The following is a 16,675-nucleotide window of genomic DNA, read 5'->3' as shown; positions in this document are numbered from 1 at the left end:
TTTCGAGTTGTACAAATCTCTTATGCACACAACCTAATTGTTGCGATATAACTATACTAAACTGTTTTTTAAAATAAAAATATAAATTATAGGGTTATTTGACCCAAAAATAAAAATTTTGGGATTAATTGCTCAAAAAAGTATAGATTGGGTTAGATGATCCCGTGACACAAATTTAGGAGACGCATTGACTCTTTATTCGATGTATATTATCTTATTTGATTAAATTAATATAGTGATTTCGTTAAATGTGTTAAATATGACAATTTTTAAAAATTGCTTTTATTATCAAATTAAATTAGGGAAAATTAGGAAAAATACTCTCTTTTTAAAAATAATAGGATTTCCTACCTCAAAAAGGAAAAGATAGAGAAAATACCTCACCCTTTTACTATAATTATTTTTTTACTCTAAGACATATTTATATTATAATTATACCTACTTTTTATTATTATTTTACTCTAATCATATTTCTTTTACTCTAATCATATACTATCTGTCACTTTTTTTCTCTTTCTTCTTCTTTCTCTTCTCTGCTTTCTTTTTTTTCGCCATTTTTTTTCTTCTTCTTCTTCTTCTTCTTCTTCTTCTTATTCTTTTCTTCTCCATTTTTATTTTTTTTTCGTCATCGTTCCTTCATCGATCCGTTGTCGCTCCGCCATCGTTTCGTCGTCACTCCGCCGTTCTTTCATATTTAATTTTAGCGATTTTTTTCTTAATTCGTGGTGATAAATACAATTCATTTTAACTTTCATATCTAAATAAATTAATCTTGATTTTTTTCAATTTTAGATCTAAAAAGCTGCATGAAAAACGATTTTATGATGAAAAAACGATTTTCTGCACAAAAAACGATTTTCTGCAAACAAAACAGCATCTGATTATCATATGAGTATCACTGCATTATCATCACATTATCATAACACTGCAGAAAAAATTATTTTTTTTATAAAAAAACAGCCTCTGATTATCATATGAGTATCACTGTATTATCATGTAGTTATCATAACATTGCGGGGGAAAAAATTCTGCATAAAATAATGTTTGATTATAAAATCGTTATCATAATATTATCATATTTCGTTATCATAACATTATCATATGATACCGAGATGATGATATTTATGGTATCAAGATGATAATGTTATGATAATATCTATGATTATGTTATGATAAAATAATATTTGATTATCATGTCAGTATCAGTATATTATCATGTTGTTATCATAACACTGCAGTAAGATAACTAGATGATAATGAAATATGATAATGTTATGATAATATCTATGATTATGTTATGATAAAACAGTATCTGATTATCATCTCAGTATCAGTATATTATCATGTTGTTATCATAACACTGCAGTAAGATAACTAGATGATAATGAAATATGATAAGATTGTGATAATTGGATGATAACGTGCGCAAAAATATAATTACAGAAGAATTTATGATAACCAGATGATAACGGAGTAAAATCATAAATATTTTTAAACCCAGAGTAAAAACATAAATCTGAAAAAAACGTGAGGTATTTTCTGCAACTTTTCTGTGTTGAGGTAAAATATGCAAATATTTTCATTTTTGGAGTAAATACCTAAACTTCCCATTAAATTAAAGTTTGAGTAGATTAAGGCCTTACTTGGTTGGGGGTAAGTTCTCTAAGGAAGTTTAACTTTCCGGAAAATAGCATATTTTTTTTATTTGGTTCATTTTTGTCAATCTACTTTCCGAAAAGTTGAAGGGCTGACTTCCCTTTAACTAGAGAAATGACTTCCCGAGCAAAACATAGGTAAGTTCTACTTCCCTAGTTAAGTTAAGTAAAATACGATTATAACCTTATATTTAATTAATTAATTTAGTTATTGGGGGTAATATTGTCTTTATATTTTAATTAATTAAAAATAAAATGTAACTTTTCTGGAAGTTACTAAGTGAATCAAGTAATAAAAATATTAATTTTCTCCACACTAACTTCCTTAGTAATTAACTTTCCGAATTTGAGCTTGAAAATTATTTGTATTATTAATTAAATTTGAATCAAATTACAATTTGAGTAGATTGAATATGGTTTGAGCCTGAGCTCAAACTTGAAAATCTAAATCTAATCGGATTCGAGAGAATTTGAGCTTCAGTTTGATCTTGTATAATACATTTGAGTTTGACATATTTTGAGTTTAGCCTAGTTTATTTCAACAAACTATTTATTAATTTCCGAAAATTATAAACTTTCCAATTTCCATTACTATTTTCACCGGTTATTCTATATTTTTTCCTTCTTCACACCTTGCTTGTTAGTAACTCAATAGCATATTTTTAGAAAATTTTCACTATGAAACCCAAATTATCTTCTTTTTATCTGTGGTATTTACTAATTAAAAAAAATATCGTAACAGGCAAATTTCAGTTAACAATTTCCATTAGTATACATTTTCTAAAATAGATTGATGTCGCTCTTAAGTGGCAGGAGGCTAGTCAACTTTGAGGATTTTCACTCTCTGTTTTGTGAAGCTTTAACTGAACTCAAATTTAACCAACTCCAAATATTGGAGTTGTTTTTTTGATTAAATAAGGTAACTCTTTAAATTTAGAATCAAAATCATGAATAGATTTTTTTTGTTTGTATATCAAGATGGGACTAGACTTGAATCTCTTGGTCCCATGGAGGGACCCTGTTTTCTTGGCATATACATGCTCAACCTAAAGCTAAGGCAAAAGATTGCCCATACTCAGATTTCTATATCACTGAATTGCATATTTACTATCATTGCAATTTCCAAGTTTCATGTTTTCTGGAACAAAATTCAGTGACATGATCACTCATTACTTTTTTTGAATTTTTTTCTTGTTGCAGATCCAAATCAGAAGCTTTAGATCAACTACAGAAACCCTTCCGAGTGTTGATTAGGGGTGCAATCGAGTATAGTCAAAATATTGTTAAACTTGAGTTTGAGCTGACTCGATTTTAAATTTTAAATCTCGAAACTCGACCTAAACTCTATGAAATAAAAGTATTATTGTAAATATAAATATAATTGTAAAAGGTAAGGATAAAAATATAAATTAATTAAAACTCCATTAGGCTTGAAACTTATCGAGTTGAATTTTTTGATGGTCGAACTTGATTTGGTAGTTAATTCGAATAGCTCGAACTTGATTCGATAACTAACTCGAGTAACTTGTGCATGAGCTCAACCTGATATTATTCGAGTCAATTTTTAAATATGTTTTGAATATTGATAACGTACGACATGGTGAAATAACCTTGGCAACCCTAAATGTTACTAAGTCCAATAATAACAATGTGTGATCATGGTACAGACCTAGTTAAGAGTATCACGCAGTAAACAATCAAAAGTAACCGAGATGTCACTTATCGAGACAACCGACATGCTTGAGGCCATAACAGAAAGCGAGTAGAAACATTACCGTCTTCCAACTCATATAACCGAAATACCCTAACAATAGTCAAAACATTCAAGGCATCACCAGCCATACATCGAGATAAAGCACAATTTTGATCCAAAATATTACCATTTTCTTGGCTAAATTTTGAGTTGATTACGAGTAGTGCACGAGTTAACTCATTGATGTAAAAGTGTAGAAAATTGAGATGTGTGATGTGACCTTTTAAAAAAATGAGATAGTACAAACATAGAATATTGAGTTTTGATATGTAAATGACCTTTTACTTATAGACCCATGCCACCATTTTATAGGAATTGTTTAATCCGTCTCTTGGATTAAATGGCCTAATAATATGACCAATTACCAAATAAGTATTTGATTATAACAGCTGAGAACTAGATAAAATTTGAAACTATCCATACCATAATTGCTAAATCTAAAATGATCAAAAAAATTCTAATTATCTTTTTGGTATTCGGTATTGAGATTTGAAGTCGTTGCATAATGTGGAACTTTTACAACAAACAAATTATAGTTAAAGACAAAAAAATCAATCATGAAGATGTGAACCATTTCCCACTAAATGATAAATGAGAATATCATCTCTGAAAGCTAGAAAATCAGAACAACTAAAGTTTAAACATACCTGAATGATTGATGCATAAGTCCTTTTTCACATGGCTCTACCACTTATATGGGAAATGTGATATTTAAAATAATAGTAGTTTATTAATTTCTCTGAATTTTGAAAATTAGTGGGATAAAGCATGTAAATAAATAATTCTTACAAAAAAACAAAAAAAACATTATATTAAAAATATTAATAATTAAACAATTAGTTCAAAAAAGAACTATAGCATTTCTGACACAGAATTGTCCCAAGGCCGAGTATGAAACAACAAATGAATTATGAGCAAATTACTCCTGAAGCTTTTACATATAAAATAATTCATACTGTATTTTCTCTATTTTAAAAATCAGACGATTTGATCTTTCACTTTTATATCCGTTATCGATTTAGTTATTTTTTCTATTTTTGGTGTTAAATTGTTTTAGAAAATGATATGATCTCCCATTTGTATTTTGAGATTTTTTTTACAAATACCGGGAAAAATGAAAATATTTAAAAAAAAACAACCTCAAAATTTTGTTTACAACCAATACCATCTTTTTAAAAATATTTACCAAAATACGGCTTTTCTGTGTACAAAAAAATGAATTTGTATACATTCAGAACAAAATTCGTATATAAAATCAAATAATATACATATATATTTTTATTGTATATAGTTCGTATATAATATTGTATATAATCCGTATATAATACGAATTATACACGTTTTAAAAAAATCAGATCTGGAAAAAAAAATTTCAAATCAAAAGAATGGAGGAGATGATGATGAAGAATAAAAAACAAACTGAGAAATCATATGCAATAAATTCTAGATCTACAAATAAAACAACAACAAAATAATAGATCTATATATACAAAAACTAGATCTATACAAATAAATATGATTCCATAAAAGTTCATATTTGATTTAAAAAAAAGAACAATGACGACATGGAGGAGCGGCTGCGGCATGGAGGAGCGGCGGCAGCATGGAGCAACAGCTACGGCGGCAACGGTGTAAAGGATGACAGCGGCTTTTCGCGGTGGCGGCAACCTTTCGACGACGGCGGATGGTGGCAAGCAATAGTGGTAGTGGATTGATAGTGGTGGTGGAATTGGCTAATAATCATCGACGGTCCTCGACCTTTACCCTTAACTTCCGTAAACCCCCTATACTTTCAAAAACTTCCCTAAACCCCCCAACCTTTGTGGCGGCGCCATTCACGGTCCTTATGGACGAAAACACCCTTACAAAAAAAAAAAAATTGGCGGCTGGCGGCGCCACGTCATCTGACATGTCAGAATTTTTAAAAAAAAATGAAAGCCCCAAAATACCCCTAAAATAAGCTAATCAAACCAAAATTCAATCATATTCGATCCAACCAAACCAAAAAAAATGAACCAAACTAACCAAACCACCATCCACCATCCACCCGCCGCCGGTACAGTCGCCGGTCGTCATCTCCGGCGACCATCTGTTCTAAGAACAGATCTGAAAACCCAGATCTGTTCTTAGAACAGATCAACAACGCCCATACCCGACTTAACAATCAGAGAAAACGGGCTAAAAGAGTCATTAGGACGATAAGCTACCTTAATCGACGGTCCAGATTCAAAGAACGTGGCGAGATTGAGACTCAGTTCTTTGGATTCACCAACTACAACACCTGATTGAAATGGCAACCCTAATATGCTTAATGGAACTTTAGCTCTAAATAACGGCTTTTGCTCTTCACGAAATTTCAATGAAGCTTTCATTTTTTTTCAATTGAAATGAAACCCTAATCAAGAAATTTAATTACTAGAAATCCCTTGGCTAAAACTGGAATTTATCGAAACCCAATTCACGAAATTGAATTTCTTAAAAAACCCTAATCAAGAAATTAATTTCTTTGTAAGAAATGAGTGGTGGGTAGTGGAGTGAAAGATTAGAACCAATATATAAAAAAGAAAAATTGTCTTGAAAGATTTAAAATTTCTAAGTGGATTTTTGAAAATTTGAAAATGGATTAAGATTGAGATTGAAAATTTGAAAACGAACAGATCTGTTCTTAGAACAGATCTGATTTCCAGATCTGTTCTAAGAACAGATCACATCTGTTCTTCAAGAACAGATGTGAAATCTGTTCTTGAAGAACAGATCAGAACAGACGGTGGCGACCGGAGGTGGCGGCCGAGGTGGCGGCTGGAGGTGGTGGCCGGACCGGCGGCGGTTGTTGGTCATATGGTCTGATTAGGCTGTTTTGGGTTTGGTTAGATTAGACTAGGGTGTTTTGGTTTGATTTTGATTTGATTAAATTAAGGGTGTTTTGGGGTTTTTGAATATTTTTGGACCTATGATGATGTGGCGCCGTCAATTTTTTTTTTGTTGCGCCGCCAGCCGCCAAATTTTTTTGTAGGGGTATTATCGTCCATAAGTACCGTGAATAAGCGCCGCCACAAAGGTTGGGGGGTTTAGGGAAGCTTTTGAAAGTATAGGGGGTTTACGGAAGTTAAGGGTAAAGGTCGAGGACCGTCGATGATTATTAGCCGGTGGAATTAATGGAGAAAGAGAGAAAATAAAATTAGAGTTTGGGTGAAGAAAATTGAAAAAAAAGAGAGAAATGGTATTGTTGTTAATAAAAGAAATAAATGTTGTATTTTTGGAAATATGAAAAACACTCTTGGAAAGAGAAAGTATAAGATAACATGTTTGTAAATATTTTACGTTATTATGATATAGAGTGTAAATATTTTTTTTATTTTTGTCTACATTTTCGTCCTTTAAATTTGAAATTAATTTACTTCTAAGTTATTTGATTAGATTGACTAATACACTGAAAATAATAAAAAAAATTAAATTGTTGACAAAATAAAAAAAAAGATATTAAATTGTTTGATGTTTAAAAAAATCAAAATATAAATTATGATAAATTTGGTGCTCATGAAGTATTCATCAACTAAAACTTGGCCGACGAACTGTCTTGGACTTATATCACCAGCTTAAAAAAATTGGTACAATAATCATCATGTATTCATAAAACAAATTAAATAATGGTATAATCTTTTACTTATTAAATGACCATCATTTTGCGACATATGTAATGTATTTTAGGAAAATTTTGCAACATATATAGTTATGTTATGAAATTAGAAATTTATCCCTTTTATGTTCTCTGAAAATTAAACATCTAAAAAAATATTCATCTAAAGTGCCGTTATTTATTCAATCACCGCATGTGAATGTCCACTAAATTATATTTCAAATATATAATTGATGAATTAAGATTTTAACAATTCACCTAATAAATATCAACAATAATTTTATTAGTATTATCTTTAGTTAAAAGTCTCTTAAGTTTATTAAATATATTGCTTGATGTTTGGAGTCAATTAATGTTCAAGTAAATTTGGACTAAACTCGATTAAAACTTGTTAAAACTTAAAACAACAAAAGTTTTTCATTAGGGTTTTAACACTCGAGCATACTCATAACGGTTTTTAGCAATCATATGCGAAAAGTATTTTTGATTAAAGAATTAAGGATGTGAAGTAAGAAGCCAAATATGTACCGACCATATCTGGATAATAGCGCCAACTTGTGGTTTAAAAGGCTGCAGAATTATGTCCACTTCAACCGACATCAAAAAAACAAAAACAGCACTGATTAGAAATATCGATGTCTCATTACATTATTAAATTTAAAAGCTTCATTAATTCTTTTTCTGCACTACCATATATATACATACATTACCAAAGGCGGATCTAGAAATAGCGTATGGTAGGCAACCACCCACTTTATAATTTTGAGTCCTTCTAAAAAACGTTTATATGAAATTTAAAAATATAATTTTGTCACCTTAAATTATATAGTTTGCCCACCTTAAAATTTATTTGTTGTCAAGTTTACTCATTTTATAAAATTTCAATATAATTTTAACCATCTTATATAATATTTCTGGATCCGCCACTATAAATTACATATATATATATATATATATAAGCTAGGCAGACTCACGAGCAGCTCAAATACAATTTGTTAATTATGGGCATTAATATACAAACTAAAAATTTCATTTCATCCCTTTAATTTGTTACAAACTATTAAAAATATCTAAGTTAGTGGTTTTGAACAAAAGAACTTAATTGGATGCGCAAGTAACAGGACAGTCAGAATTCCAATTTGATTATGATTAGACTTCCGAATTTAATAAACTTACAACAGAAAGTTACTAGATAAAATTTAGACGAATATTTACTTATGTGACTACCAAATATTATGTGTCTCCATAATTATTTAATGTCATTCAAAAGATAATATCAATATTGAAGTAAAGTGTATAGTTTGTTTAGTTCAAAGTATAATTTTCAATTTTTGTTTGTCCATGTAAGAGAAAATATATTAAAAATATATCAAAAATTATGTCATTATAATATATTAGAAGTTTAATTATTAAAATATAATCAAGAATTCAAAAACTGAAAAAGATTAGATTCTAAAAGACCAAACGTTTAGCGAAAAAATGTGTCCAAAATCGTATTATATTGTTTTAAAGATCAAAAAAATGCGTTGTAATTAATTTAGCGCCAAAGTGGCCCACCACATATTTGCCACTCATGAAAAAGAAGTCCATGTGGCATTAAATTAAGAATTTAATGCATACAAGATACTAACTTAAAAAAATTATTATAAAAATTAAATTAGATCGATGATAGATTAAAGTTCTCAATCTCTGCGTCACACATCTTTTAATCTTGGACATTTTTGAAATAATATGATACGACTTGGGCTATAGTGGAGACATTATAAAGATTGAACTATAATGGAGAGTTTTGGTAAATATTTGGACTTTAAGGATCATTTTGCCTGCAAATAATACTAGAGCTCAAAACAAGAAATTATAATACATTATAAGATAAAAAATAATACTTTAGTTATATATGAGAAGGAGGTGGGTTGCTGTATGAGAGTTAGTTATATAGACTTGAACTATTCAAAAAATCTATTTTGTTTTTGCTTGCTATATATTTCAAATCTTGGAAGAAAGGTATTGGCTGTTTTAGTGAAAAATGATGGTTGACAAGTTGGAGAAGAAAATTAGAATAAGAGATTACAATGAAGAGAAAGATATGAGAATGGTAGGGAAACTTGAGAAGAACTGTGAGATAGGGTCTAATAAAGAAGTGTCCATTTTCACCAACATGATGGGTGACCCCTTATCTAGGATTATCTCCTATCCCCTTCATATTATGCTGGTGGGTATATATACATCATAAAAAACTCTACTAGAAAATAGCAAATTACCGACGATTTTTTTTTGATTTGTTAGTGATGGATTTCAACTTTTTAGCGACAGAAATATCCGTTGCTAGAAAGCTGTTTTCTAGTAGTGAGAGAGCAATTAAATAAGTTTCTGTTATTTACTCTTTTTACACTAACTATGAAATTCTTTCTTTGTACTTATAGTAGAATCTGCATGCATGCATGTATAAATGAATCATTGTGTGGTTAATTGAAAATGGCGTACAGGTGGCGGAGCTGCTTGAAAATGGAGAAGTTGTTGGTGTGGTAAGAGGATGCATCAAGTGTGTGGGTATTACTAGATTTGAAGCAACCTGTGTGAGGTTGGGTTGCATTCTTGGCCTTCGAGTCTCTCCCAAACATCGGTACTTATTTACTCACTCTCTCTTTAAATTTAGACTATGATAATCTACTTACTTAATATACGCACACTCCATATACCACGGATGCGTATACAGATTAAAAAGTTCACTTATACAATGACACTATAAAATCGTGTTATTTTGAAATTCTCTATGGTTAAATTAAAATTTTGTTTCTCAAAAGCTAAATTCAGGGATCCCTACACGTTTTTAAAATAGAAAACATTGATTGAATGATGTGTATGTAATAAACAAGCTTTTTCTTCTTATTTATCAGAGTTCGGCATATATTTACTCTACATAATTTTCTTTATCTCTAATTTTAATTGTATAATATATATATATATATATATATATATATATATATATATATATATATATATATATATATATTTTGTAGCACAAAAAATAGAAGCCATATATATGTATATATAATATCAAAATGATATATAAGAACAAATTAATATCTTTTATAGGAATATGTTAAAAATATAGAATGCAGAGGTTTGGAAAGCGTTCTAAAAAAACATAATAAGATAATATTCGATAATTTTTCATAAGTTGATCAAATGGTTACTTTTCTTGATGAAAGAAAATCCATAATTACATATATGTCATATGGCTCAAGTGGTAATGCCATTCAAAGAAAAGGAGAACTAGAATATAGAAAGAACAATAAATAAAGTTTTGTTTTTATCGGAAAAGGAGAAATATATTAAATCTCAAACGCGGAAGCTATATCTTCAATAAAGAAAAATATAATTAGAAACATCCTCGATAATCACTACATCATGCGAAAATAAAGTTTAACCACATTTTTGTTTTTTCTTTTATTTTGTCAATTAACTGATATAAGCATAACTTTCTTTTTCCAACTATTGATTCTAGTCGGATGGGAATTGGGTTAAAACTGGTGAAGTCAGTTGAGGAATGGCTAGTGGAAAATGGAGCTCATTACACCTTCCTAGCTACTGAAAAAGACAACGTGGCCTCAACCAATCTCTTCACTTACAAGTGCAATTACATCAACTTTGCTTCACTCGTCATATTTGTTCAACAAACTAGTCCCCCAATAAAAACTTTATTACCCTTTGAAGACATCAAGATTGAAAAGCTACAAATAGACCAAGCAATATCTTTGTACAACAACAAGCTAAGAGACAAAGATATATACCCAAAAGATATTGAAGCAATTCTGAAGGAGAATTTAAGTCTTGGGACATGGGTGTCATATTTTAGAGAAGAAGATTTTATAATCTTGCACAACAATAATCAGAGTAATAATAATGGTAAAGGTGAAGAAAATTTTAGTGCTCAAAATAATCCAAGTTCATGGGTAATTTTTAGCATATGGAATTCTTGTGAGGCGTATAGGTTTCATATTACAAAGTCTAATAATCATCCATTTAATAAGTTTTTTCATGCAACTTTAAGCCATGCAAGAGACAAGATTTTCCCATGTCTTAAATTACCAATTTCTGACTCACTGCAAAAGCCATTCGGTTTCTTGTTTCTGTATGGGTTATATGGTGAAGGAGCAAGATTAGAGGAGCTTATGAAATCTATTTGGAGTTTTACATCAAGATTGGCTGAAAATATTAAAGATTGTAAAGTGATTATTACTGAGTTAGGTGTTACTGATCCTCTGATGCAGTATGTGCCACACGATCAATTTTCGATGTCGTTTATCGATGATCTTTGGTATTTGAAGAAAGTTAATGGTGTCAATGATGAGCTTATGGCGACGAGTCAAGCAGGGAATAATTTATTTGTTGATCCAAGGGATTTTTAGGGTTTACCAGAGCTTGCTAGCTTAATTATGTACCCTAGACTATTAATATATAGTATTTAATTGCATATATAAAATATATATATTTGGTAGAGTGTAACAATTTATGGACTGTATTGAAGCTACACTGTTATTGTTTCACATTTATATGATTTATCTATGAATTATTTTTATTAACCGTAGAGTTTTGCATAATATAATTGATACTTCAAGTTTGATATATATGAATTTATGGAAATTAAAAGCTAGAATTTCCACAATTTGTAGTTATATATATAATATTACCAGCTTTTATTTGATCGATCTATGGATTAATATTCGTTGTTCCATCATTCCCATGAACAATATATAGATGCAAAATTGAAAGGCAAATTTTCCGTAGCTAAAGTATATGCTAACGAGTTGTAAAAATTCCGAGACAACTCTTAGACCCCTGTGGCGATAAAATCGTGTCACTAAATTACGGATTAAAGTTATCTGGCGACGAGCACTTTGACCTTCTTCACTTTCACATCACTGACATCAGAAAACTTCTGCTGACATAAATTTAGCAAGGAAAATTTTATTTGTAGCGACTGTAGTTCCCGAATGAGTTAAAAACAATCAGGTAAAAGTCCTATCCTAGGCTTCATGTGTTTTGCATGAAGATGCAAAATAAATAAACAAAATTTTCAAGCAATTAAATTGTTTTGGTTAAATGGTATGGGAAAAAACATTCAACCATTTCCTTGTAAATAACAACCTTGAATTCATTGTTAAAGACTTCAAATGATCACCAATAATTGATAAAACTATGATAAATTGCACTTTTGGCTAGACTTTGAAGGATCACAAATATAAAGCAGTAATCTTGACAAAGCTTCTTGTCAATTGCCATCTATGACTAATCTAAAGATGTGAAATATTAATTTTCTATTTTCCTTTCATTACGAAACACTATACAGATTGTGTACACATTCTGCTGTGGTTATCAGTGTCGATGAATGCCAACTTTTCAAAATTGAAAATAGAAACTTGGCCTAAATTTACATTCACAGTTGAGTTTGCATCAAACTTTTAGGCTTTCGACAATTTTGCGGAAGATCTCCATATTTTTCGCGAATCTCTCCATGGTGCTGGATTTTGTGATGTTTCCAGTTGAACATCTAGCTTTGATGGATCTAAAGACAATCTTTTTTTGATGAAATAATCCAAATCAAATCCGCTTCCACTTCTTATCACATTGCCATTATCAGCAGTATTACTAGAAGGTGCATCAGCATTAGATTCAATTTCGCTCGGTATAGCTCTGAATGATTTCTGTTCCTTATTCTTATCAAATTTCAGGAGCCTCTTTATGCTGTCAAGTGCTGGATCGATGATGTCTAAAACTCCCATAATCCAAGAAGGATCGTCCACAACTTCAGTCCGCTGTGGCATACAACAAAATGCATGTTTAATGGAATGAATATGAAAAGCTACGTGTTTGAAAAAAACGGTTATTCATAGACCCGAGAAATTCTTATGGTGAACCCATTTACTAGAACACTCAATTCTAACCTATATATGTCACTGTGACACTATCAGCAGAAAGTTCATAATATTATACCGTGAACTTAGTTCATCTAAAAGTTTTTCGGAGACTGAGTGAAGTTACTGACCTGTTGGAAATAAAGGTCACGGATTTCCTCAGCTCGCACAGAGTTCCCCTGATCTTCCTCGAATTGAGCCCATGTCATCCATGTTATGTAGCTTTGAGAATTGATATTCAGCGATGATCTAAATAATCGACGAGCTAAGGAAATGTTGCCAGCTCTTTCTTCTAGAACACCCCAAGCCTGCCGCATATTGCATTGCAATAATTAGAACGTGTGTTAAGCTAGCCATAACATCATTACTGCATATGGTTATTGTATTACCTGTAGACATTTAGCTGCACTTTCAGTGGTCGCGTCAATTGAAAGAGCTCTCTGGTATAGCTTTCTAGCATTAGATAGATTTCCTTCCTTCCATTCCATCCATCCCCAGGCCTAAACAAATTGGACTCTAAATCAATTTTGGTTTACAGCAAGAAAATGGATCAAATTTCTTTAATATATAGTTCTTGTTAGGAAAAATTACGTTAATGGTGTCTGAACTTTTCCAAATGTTCTATTTTAGTGTCTCAACTTATTTTTGTATTAGTGTTTCAACTTTTTTAAAATGTATCAAACAAGTGCCTTTCAGTCCGAGGTGCTAAAAAATAAAAATAACTTCCTTTTCTTAGATTTATACGTCATATTAGTAAACAAAATGATGATTGTGTGTGTAATGATACACTTTGTTTATATGGAATTAAAATATCAAACAATATCAAATAAAAATAATTTTTGGCCTTGTTTGTAATCCGGTGATCGGAAAATGGACAAAAACACTCATTTGATACACTTTTTAAGACACTAATATAAAAAAAATGTTAAGACATTCAAATAGCATATATTAAAAAGTTCCGACACTGTTGGTGTAGTTATCCTTCTTGTTAAGGCAGGAAGAGATTACTTACAACCCATACTGGTTGATGTTTTGGGTCAAGTTCAGATGCTTTCCTGAAAAGAACTCGTGCAAGATTTGCAGTGGAGTGTTTATATTCCAGTAATGCAAGAGACTGAAGCAGAACAGGATCCCTTGGATTGAGTGCATGACCAATCTTCAAAAGCTTTCTAGCCATTTCAACATTTCCAATATTAGCTTCAAAAACTCCCCATACGTGCCATGCAAACCTATTTTTGGGGCTCGCTTGTATTGCTTTCTGCAAATGTAATGCAATTTTGTAACCAATAGATATAGGGACTTTGGTCGGTCATAAACTATATTGTCCGAAAACAGAAAAGATAAACTAAAAAAAGTTGAAACGAGAATCACTAAAATGACATCCTTTACGAGAATAGGTTAAATATAAAATTTCCGAGTTCTCAGAATTATCGCTGAAAAAAAAAACGCTGAAATGTAGAACTCGACAAATTTCCGTGCAACTTAGGTCGTAAATTAGTAAGGGATATATACCTGAAAAAGTTGCCTCGCTGTAAGGTTGTTTTCCTGTTGCATCTCCACTTGTGCCCATGCCTAATGTGAAAATAGGTTAATGCATATATGGACTTTGTTAAAGCTTTAAAATCCGAGACAGCAAGTTTAGTTTGATATAGAAAATTTGTTTAATAGGCTAAGCACTTACAAGCCAACTCGCACAGCTATTTGGATTACACTTGGTGGCTTGCCTGAACAAGTAACGGGCCTGCTCATATCGGTTGGCTTTAGCTTCTAATAAAGCTAGCGTTTGATATACATACTCGTTTCCGCCACAAAACTTGATGCCATAAGCAAGCAGTTGTCTTGCCTTCTTGACATTTCCCTGTTTTAGCTCTAGAACTCCCCAACCATGCCAGGCAGCTATATGCTTCTTGTCAGCAACTGTGGCAGCATCAAACAATTCTCTTGCTCTTCTTATATTACCCGTCTTATTTTCTAGAACTGCCCAGCACTGTTCCAGATGCATAGCTACCGACTTAGTAAACTTTAATAAGACCTTATATGTTTACACACAAATGAAAATGTTGAACGGGAAATAACGTTTTTCACAGAATAGATTATAAATATAAAGTTATGAGTTCAGAAGCATTTCGAGAAACTGCAACCAATGAAACAATATTTTTTGAACAAATAGTAATCGCAGTCCATGAACTTGTGCATCATGGATTCATGATCAATTATTTCACGTTTAGCCATTTAATCAATAAGAGACAATACTCTCTATTTTTAGATCAACTAGGGAAAATGTTCTCTATTTATAGGTCATTAACCCCCAAATAGGGTCATCGCGTGTGAACGCGTTCATTTTATACAATTTGAGGGTTAATTGAATTAAAATAAAGAGTATTGCCGTTAATTGATTAACATGGCTAAGTGTGAGTTAATGGAAACCCAAATGCACAAGTTCGGGTACCGCAATGACCCTTTGCTCGTACTTTTGTTATATAAATAGGTTATAATTTATAATTTCTGAGTCCATAACCATTTCGAGAAGTGAAAACAAAATGGCTAAATATAGAACTCGACTTTTTAGTACAACATAGATAATAACCTTAAAAGAATCGGTGATCGATTCAGGATTAAACTACTTTAACTAAATCTAGAGTGAGAGTGAATCTTTCTAAAAGTTGTTTTGAGATTTTGAATTATAAAAAGCTTTTATCAAACAAATAAACAGACCTGCCAAATGTAGGCATTTTCTCCTTGCGTTGCCTGGCACCCTTTCTCATATACAGCTCTAGCTTCTGCTGTTTTTGATTGCTTGTTCAGTATCTTTCCTAATGCCACATATGCCCTTCCATCTTCAGGCCAACAATTTATACACTTCAAACAAAAAAATAATCACATAAAAACCCAATTTCATTATATATACATAAATCAAAACAGAAACAAAGTCACAATTGATTAGTACCTTCTCAAGTATAAACTCAGCATCTGCATATCTATAACTCCGAGCTAAAACCTTAGCCTTATACAGAGCCAGGTCCAAATTCACACGAAGAGGCTTCTCTTGAGAAGAAGAAGCAGAAGAATCTACCTCCATTCTCTCCGGTTCGAAAAATGGCAGTTTCTTCGCAAACTTCTCGAGACCAGCATCAATGATAGCTGGAGATTTCTTAACATCATTTGCATCAATAAGCCCACCACCACCACCATCTTTACTCTGGTCTGAATTTTCACTGGGAAGCTCAATTGCTGGTCTGCGAACTACAGGCAGACCCTCAAATGAATCTTTTTCTGCTTCTTTGATAGGTTCTTTGTTTTGAAATTCTGAGGATAGTGGTGGTCTTTGTTCGAGAATCGGAGAGGAGTTATTTGAAGACAATGGGGTTAAATAAGTAGTCTTGGTCGGGATTTTGAAGGAGAATTTGGAAGTTGAATTTAAGTATTTTTTGTTATTTGGGTTCTGAGAGGAAGTTAGAAGATTCAAACTTGCTGCTTTTGATGATGATGTCGACGAAGAAGCAGAGAATAAATGCATTTTTTTTAGTTGTTGTAACTAACGGATGAAACTGTTTCAGTTTGCCTGGAAGAGAAACATTGGGCGGGGTTTGTAATGGATAAATTGACGAATTTAACCTTTGTATAAATTATTTTATAGAAAAAGTTCTAAAATATTTTTGGTTATTTATTTTCACGAGAACCATAAAGTTTGTTTAAATTATTTATCTTTTTT

The 16,675-nt window shown here is 31.3% G+C and overlaps 2 protein-coding genes across 2 annotated transcripts; one reads left to right on the top strand and one right to left on the bottom strand.

The window, feature by feature from the left end:
* The first annotated feature begins 8,961 nt into the window (after nt 1-8,961).
* Nucleotides 8,962-11,546, top strand: LOC126669549 (probable N-acetyltransferase HLS1-like). The gene is made up of 3 exons (XM_050363040.2): nt 8,962-9,257; nt 9,532-9,668; nt 10,554-11,546. The coding sequence occupies exons 1-3, from the start codon at nt 9,072-9,074 to the stop codon at nt 11,455-11,457; spliced, it is 1,227 nt and encodes a 408-aa protein (XP_050218997.1). The 5' UTR covers nt 8,962-9,071; the 3' UTR covers nt 11,458-11,546.
* Nucleotides 11,547-12,351: 805 nt separating this feature from the next.
* Nucleotides 12,352-16,525, bottom strand: LOC126667628 (protein high chlorophyll fluorescent 107). The gene is made up of 8 exons (XM_050360638.1): nt 15,911-16,525; nt 15,679-15,822; nt 14,645-14,950; nt 14,476-14,535; nt 13,976-14,221; nt 13,353-13,463; nt 13,095-13,271; nt 12,352-12,864 (listed from the first exon to the last, which is right to left on the bottom strand). Exons 1-8 carry the CDS (start codon nt 16,478-16,480, stop codon nt 12,511-12,513), a joined length of 1,968 nt encoding a protein of 655 aa, XP_050216595.1. The 5' UTR covers nt 16,481-16,525; the 3' UTR covers nt 12,352-12,510.
* Nucleotides 16,526-16,675: the final 150 nt, after the last annotated feature.

This window comes from Mercurialis annua, linkage group LG2, assembly GCF_937616625.2.
Source record: "Mercurialis annua linkage group LG2, ddMerAnnu1.2, whole genome shotgun sequence".
Taxonomy (NCBI): domain Eukaryota; kingdom Viridiplantae; phylum Streptophyta; class Magnoliopsida; order Malpighiales; family Euphorbiaceae; genus Mercurialis; species Mercurialis annua.
This window is presented reverse-complemented; position numbering and strand designations above follow the sequence as displayed.

What these genes read in the sequence shown, in the direction of transcription:
- LOC126667628 (XM_050360638.1), bottom strand. Translation starts at nt 16,480, where the DNA reads ATGCATTTATTCTCTGCTTCTTCGTCGACATCATCATCAAAAGCAGCA. An exon ending in AACATCAACCAGTATGGGTT is followed by an intron (nt 13,464 to 13,975) that starts GTAAGTAATCTC and finishes CAATTTGTTTAG; the next exon opens with GCCTGGGGATGGATGGAATG. An exon ending in GTGCAGCTAAATGTCTACAG is followed by an intron (nt 13,272 to 13,352) that starts GTAATACAATAA and finishes AATATGCGGCAG; the next exon opens with GCTTGGGGTGTTCTAGAAGA.
- LOC126669549 (XM_050363040.2), top strand. Translation starts at nt 9,072, where the DNA reads ATGATGGTTGACAAGTTGGAGAAGAAAATTAGAATAAGAGATTACAAT. An exon ending in ATCCCCTTCATATTATGCTG is followed by an intron (nt 9,258 to 9,531) that starts GTGGGTATATAT and finishes AATGGCGTACAG; the next exon opens with GTGGCGGAGCTGCTTGAAAA. An exon ending in CGAGTCTCTCCCAAACATCG is followed by an intron (nt 9,669 to 10,553) that starts GTACTTATTTAC and finishes TATTGATTCTAG; the next exon opens with TCGGATGGGAATTGGGTTAA.